The 6,236-nt window shown below is 42.5% G+C and overlaps 1 protein-coding gene across 2 annotated transcripts in view; it reads right to left on the bottom strand.

Moving 5' to 3' along the window:
• Positions 1-35: 35 nt before the first annotated feature.
• Positions 36-6,236, bottom strand: part of MAN1C1 (mannosidase alpha class 1C member 1) — a 45,609-nt gene continuing 39,408 nt past the window's right edge. Inside the window, exons 9-13 of one of the 2 annotated variants that reach the window (XM_035345702.1) lie at positions 4,913-5,028; positions 4,544-4,763; positions 2,405-2,577; positions 1,476-1,591; positions 36-847 (exon numbers count right to left, since the gene is read on the bottom strand). In XM_035345702.1, the coding sequence (XP_035201593.1) occupies positions 724-847; positions 1,476-1,591; positions 2,405-2,577; positions 4,544-4,763; positions 4,913-5,028 (749 nt within the window). In that variant the 3' untranslated portion in view covers positions 36-723. Of the gene's footprint in view, positions 848-1,475; positions 1,592-2,404; positions 2,578-4,323; positions 4,389-4,543; positions 4,764-4,912; positions 5,029-6,236 lie in introns of those variants that run through there. The other variant, XR_004755903.1, reaches the window with a different exon arrangement.

The following is a 6,236-nucleotide window of genomic DNA, read 5'->3' as shown; positions in this document are numbered from 1 at the left end:
TGACAGATGGCTTTAAAGCAGGATCAACCCATAAATGCTTTTTATTTTACAAGACTTTTATTCTCTTTCACAGATTTGACTATTACAGCAGTGAAAGTATTACAAGTGACTCATAACATTTAGTTCCAAATAAAAGTAGAAAAACACAAAAACACTAAGGGAAAGTTAAATGAGATACGATGTGTGGTAAATGTGTTTTAAGGGCACAGAAAAAATATATAAAAATACATTAGGATCAATACATTTACTGGCAGGTTTTGATTTAGTTACAATTTTGACACCACCTAGAAAGCACAGTATATTGAAAACTGTTAATTAGAAAGGTGATAAATCCAACAGTATATAAAAGGAAAAAATGAAAAAGAAAAATGAAAGGAGGGGTATGTGTGTTGTGGGGAAGTCTATTTTATGGCAAAATTCCAGTCCTTTGGCCACTATAAAGCAAATTCTGTGGATTTCATATAAATTCTCTGTATAAAGGAATGTCTATGAACTGTGTACAGTATGGCCCAGAATAAACATCTCATTATCAGGCTAATAGAGCTCCTCACAGAGGAAAATAAGGTGCTTATGTCACGGTTTCGACTTCCCAATATAATACTGTCCGGAATTGGACTAGTGCCCCAAAAATAACATTTTAGGAACAACACGAATTCCTTTAATGGAAAGGAAATGCAGTAACCTGCCGATGCTGTAGAAGCAGGGTGCTTGGCAATGGCCTCACTACTGCACGCTTGCTTTAGTTTTAAAGTTTGTGTGGTTGACTGGCAGGGGGTGAGCCTCTGTGTTGAACACCCAGTCGTCCAGGGACAGCACATCATCTTCACAGAACAGAAGATAGAGGTACCTGGAGCCATAAGGCATGGGTGGGAGGGAAGAAGATGGACAAAAGGGAGATTAAAGGAAGCCCAAGTGGGACTCCAAGCATGTACAAGAAAGCACTGCAAGCAGGACTGTGATGGGGCTACCACTGGCCTCAGCTGCCATGGTTTATGGTGACAGGTTTCCTGACTGCCTGCCTCACTTCCCTGCTGACCCTGGGGCAAGTGCAGCAAAATGGGATGAGCATCTGTGCTCAGCCACCCCACATTAGCTCAAGCTGCTAGCAAAAGAAAATCTACACCAAGGGTAGCAAATTCAAATCATAGTCATGCCTCCTCTTTGTGCAGGGCATTAACCTTGCAGAGGGGCCAGTTATCACTTAGATGATCAGAGCTAAATAAGCCTCCCACTTATTTAGAGTGAATATGGATAACAGAAGAGTCTTTTAAACCCAACACATGAGCAGAAACCTGGATACGGCCTATGGCAGCAATGGTTCTACAGAAGGAAGTTACCAAAGCTTCCACATCCTTTCCCAATTTTCCCCACAGAGGATAAAAGGCTTTTCTCAATAGAGACTTATCTTGCAGACAAAAGTGTTGATCTTGCAGGAATTATGCTACTCTGAAAGGCTTCTGTGATACCAGACTTACTTCAGAGTCTCTGCAAGGAAAAAACTCTGTTGCATGTTGTCATGGGTTGGGACTGTGGTATAAACATCTCGGATGCCAGAAAAACCAGCTTCTACTCTACAGTGTTTTTCCAGGGCCTGAGAAAGGAAAAGAAATCTCAGTAATGCACAATAGCATGGAGTAACTCATTAATCATTGTCAGTCACGTTGCAAGTCAGCTTTATAAATCAAATTCCAAGTTTATAGTAGCTTCTGTCTCTCACTGGTGCTTACTCCAGTCTCCAGGAATGAAGTTAGTTCTAATGAAATAGCAAGACAAACATAAACCTCTTCAGCTGGTTCATTGTTTGACCTTGACATTACACGTGTAGCAAAAACAGATTTCAAGTGGCAACTCTAGCTGTTTGCAGAGCCTCTTTTCCAGGGCACTAGATGAATGACAGTTCTGCCACTGAATGTAGTCCCAGCTAGGATGCAGAACAGCAGTCAACTAGCTATTGCATGAGCCTGGAAGAAGTGAGGGAACTTCTGGCTGGGAAGTGGTAGTGGGAAAATAAGGCAAAGGCAAGTTTGCTGATTTTCCCTGGCGAACTCCAAACCAATGGTTCAGAGTAGTGCAGGTACTTCAAATACAAGGTTCACTCCTTTAGCAAAGAGCTGTTACATTAACAGCAGGTTTTACTGACTGGAACACTCCTCTCCATAAACTTCCACTGTTTGGATTGATTGTTTGATTTTAGCACAGCCCAAAGGGCAAAGAAAACATTCACTACGATCAGCAGAGAAGCCATACTAAATTAAGCGATTTTGTATATTCCTGTCCCATTACTAATGAATCATAGTATCTTAATGATTTAAATCATTTCTGGTCTTTTTCTTGACTAAAGGAAAGATTCTTGTAAGAATCCAGCAGCTTGTAAGAATTATTAATGTGATTTTTGCAGCCATACCTTCACAACCTCCCAGCCCCACTGCCTGTACTTGAGATCATGTGTCAGTCGCCACATGTACATGTAGCTTTCTACCACTTCTGGGCGAAGAATGTAGTAGCGCTCGCTGAGTCTGGTTGCCATGGCTTCAGTTCCAGTGTCAAAGCGAAAGGCTTCAGGGCCAAGTTTGGTATCTAGGCAAAATCACACATTTGTAATGAGCAGTTTGATGAGCAAACAGGTAAATAGATTGTCCAGGTGCTTTTATGGTGTTCAGGATGCAGACATTTGACTAAGGATTGCATGAGATCAGAAGAGCAGATCAGTCATTTCTGACTGATCAACCTCACAGCTATTGTCAAAATAGCGGCAGCTACATAGAACATGAGCTATGCTCACTACCTATTCAAAGTTATCGGTCATTCTGTGGTATGCCTGGGTACTACCTACCTGAGGATGAAGTGTTTCTGAGGGTGAATACAATTGACAAAACAAAGGGCTTAGACCAGATCTGAGTGTGGAGCAGGTACAAATCTCCCCCACATCCTAGATTTTTTTTTGCTGGGCTGGGATATTGTCTTAAGAACTGCACCACACTTGATTTTGATAGCAGAGCTCTTCACTGAAGAGCTTTGGACCCAGCAGACTGAGCCATTTCAACTGTACTGGGGCAGGGAGGCTGTAAGAAAAGGTACCTTGGGACCTGCAACCACTTCCTCTGCCTTTCCTTCTGGTCCACTAGCAGTCTCAAAAAGAGGACATCAGGTAGCTGGGGAAAGCTTAATCCACTTCACTACATTTTTATGAATAAAACATTCAAGTACCTTGGCCTTTTGAGTGTCCCTTATGTGAGGCTCTCAATCTCTTGCAAAGAACAGCTAGCATTCATATCCCACTTACAAGACCAACTCTCTCCTTATTTGAAAGACATGGAAGAGGAGGTTGCATATGATCACGCCACATCAGGTTTCTCTTGCTACACGTGTGTTTATCACAAGGCCATTTTTCAGGCAGTCATTTTATTGTTCTAAATATTTTCTAAATATTTTGCACACTTTCCCTGGGCCCTCCTGTCTACATGTGGATCTAACAGTGTTTGCTAACTGTGCTATTTGCTGAAAGCCAGTGCACAGATACACTCTGCAAACAATGAGCTTGTTGAAATGGCAGTACTATAATCAGTGTGGGCAGGCTTGCTACTGTCCTTTCTATGCTGATGGATACTGTTGTAGGTGAAAATTGGCTCTAGGCACTCACAGCCAGGTTTTTAGTTCGGTTGATTTCCTTTATTTCTCTAAGTGCTGAAGGGATGGGGGGGTTATTTGCAAATATCATTTCAGGTTAACCTGGAGTTTAATAGGCATACATGCTGGATCACAGCTGCCAATATGGGCTTGCTGATGTGGTGAAACAATTTTTGGGAACAACAACTAGCACAGATGTGTTTGGAAAGGTCCTGGAACGCTGACTACTGCTTTGCTGCCTGCAGGCTCAGAACAGCTATAGAGATGCCTTCAAAGAAAGAAGAGTCCAAAGCTAGCTTATCTTGCTGAAAGCCCTGCAGGCAGAGAACTAGCCCAGTCTCATTCATCACCAGTCACTGCCCTCCCAAAATACTGTCTGATAAACACACTGTGTGGGTGAAACACATTGCACTGGACTTGTGGAACTGGAAGACTTAGCCAGGCGGGAGAGGCTGAGAAACTTCATTTTTTTCAGTTTGTACTAGCACCTGCAGGTCTCCAACACTCTCCTGTTGGTCCTCTCAGCTGCTCTGCTCCATATAGTGGGCACCCTGCAATTAATCACTGTTAAATTCCTACTTTTGTCTGCATAAGGATGGGAAAGGACAAAATCAAACTATAGTCTTCTTGGGAGAAGGCTTATTCTGTGGCTGAGAGGCAGGACTAAGATTCAGCTCTGGGTTCACAGGAGCTTACATCTGTCTGTCCCGCTGCTCCAGCTGTCTGCCATGTAAAACATACTGCCTTCTCTTCTAGATATCCTGGAAAAGACAATTGAAAATCATATAGACTGATGAAATGAAGATACTGCTGGAGCACAAAATACCCTGCTGCACTCCTCTGCCACACAAACACTGAGCCCATTAGGCTGCTGACTCTCCCTTCCTTGTGTTTTCTAGGCAGCCCACAGGTTTACCTGAACGTGCATAAGACTCATGACAGGTGTTTGTTATTTCTGCAGCAAGATCCATGTAATGTTGCTTCCTCTCTTCACTGGCGTGTTCAGCTCCAAGTGCTATCATGCCCCCAGAGAAGCAAGCCAAGTGTCCCATTTTGTGATCCAGGATGCCTCCCCTCCATTCAGCAATGTAAGTCAATCCTCCAGCAGACCTTTTGACCAAATGTTTTTCTATTGCCTAAAGGGATGAAAAGCACGATCTCAGGATACTTAGTGGACAGGGTGAGGAGTGAATATTGGACTCAAAGATCTATAACACTTTTGCCTGAAACATTCTGATGAACAATGTTCCTAACCAAAAATACAGAGTACCAACCTGCTCCTTACCTCTAATGCATCATCATACATCTTTTTAGCTTCAGAATCTTTCTTGTCTGACATCAGCCAAGATTTGATGAGATATTCATAAAAGCTGTCTCCGAGCCCTCCAACAGAGACATGGTCTATAGTGGGAAAGCCAAAAAAAGAACTCAGGTTCATGATATACAATGAGCAGTTGCGTTACAAAGAGCAAACAACTATGAACAACTATGTCCTATTTGATGTCTTTGTTCTTTCCTCTTCCTTTCCAGTTTCCAGGGGAGAGATTGCTGCATTACTTTTCCAGAAACGAAGAAAGCTGGAAAGTGCAATCAGAAGAAAAATGTTCTGTCATGTTACAAAGCATTTTACAAGTTTAACAGAACTATTCAGATGTCTCATTTTGCAACACTTATTTATACTGCAACTTGAGGATGCTTCCTGCTTTGTGAAGCAATCATCATAAATCCCAGCCTCATAAACCAAATGCAACAGCAGGTATTGATAGATCTCTACCTATACGAAGCTGCTGGGTGCTGCCTCCCTGCCTCAGGAAAGGGAGAATGCATGTTGGATCAGACACAGCTGCCAGCAAGGGGCTGCCATAGAGACCTCTAGATTCTGTCATTTGTAGTCCTGTCTCACTGTGGGATGCCCTGCCATGGGGAAGGCTGAGGTTGTTGGTGTATTAAAATAACAGTGTCAAGTGCAAGGATGGTCACCGAATATTTTATTCTGGAGAGATCAGATTTTCAAGGCTACCTATTTAGAGTATGCAATGCTATGACCTTACCAGAGAAGATGTTAACAAATTAATTGTGAAATGGGCAGGAGAGCTGCAGGTTTCTCCTGGGGGAGAACTGCTGGTTGGATTTATATATTTAAGCCATACCACGGTGGAAAAAGTAACATTGAAGCAGCCAAGAACTCCCCCTTTTAGAAGAACAAGTCAAATTACTGACCACGGTCTGAAGAGTCTCTGTTGATTAATAGTGTTCACCTCTGTGTCTGTACACTTCCCCATTTTAAATGTAAGCAGATGTGGTGTGATTTTTGGAGTTACCTCTTCAGATTTTTATTTTCCCTTTCATTGTACGTATATAAAGTCCTCGGGCTTATTCTAAATGCTAAGTCCTACCAACAGGAGAGATCAGCAGCCATGTATTTTCCTAATCATAAGAGCAAATATGCCCGTACATTACGTCTTACTGACCTACGGAACAATCCAGGGCAAAACAGTGAGATTAGACACATGAATTCGGGGGGGGGGGGGGGGGGGGGGGGTAGAAATTATAAAAAAAAAACCAACCACCCTCTTTAAAAAAGCAAAGATTTTTTTTTATTGGTTCAG

Source organism: Oxyura jamaicensis, chromosome 23 (genome assembly GCF_011077185.1).
Source record: "Oxyura jamaicensis isolate SHBP4307 breed ruddy duck chromosome 23, BPBGC_Ojam_1.0, whole genome shotgun sequence".
NCBI classification, from domain to species: domain Eukaryota; kingdom Metazoa; phylum Chordata; class Aves; order Anseriformes; family Anatidae; genus Oxyura; species Oxyura jamaicensis.
The sequence above is the reverse complement of the archived record's forward strand: the minus strand, read 5'-3'. Positions and strand labels throughout refer to the sequence as shown.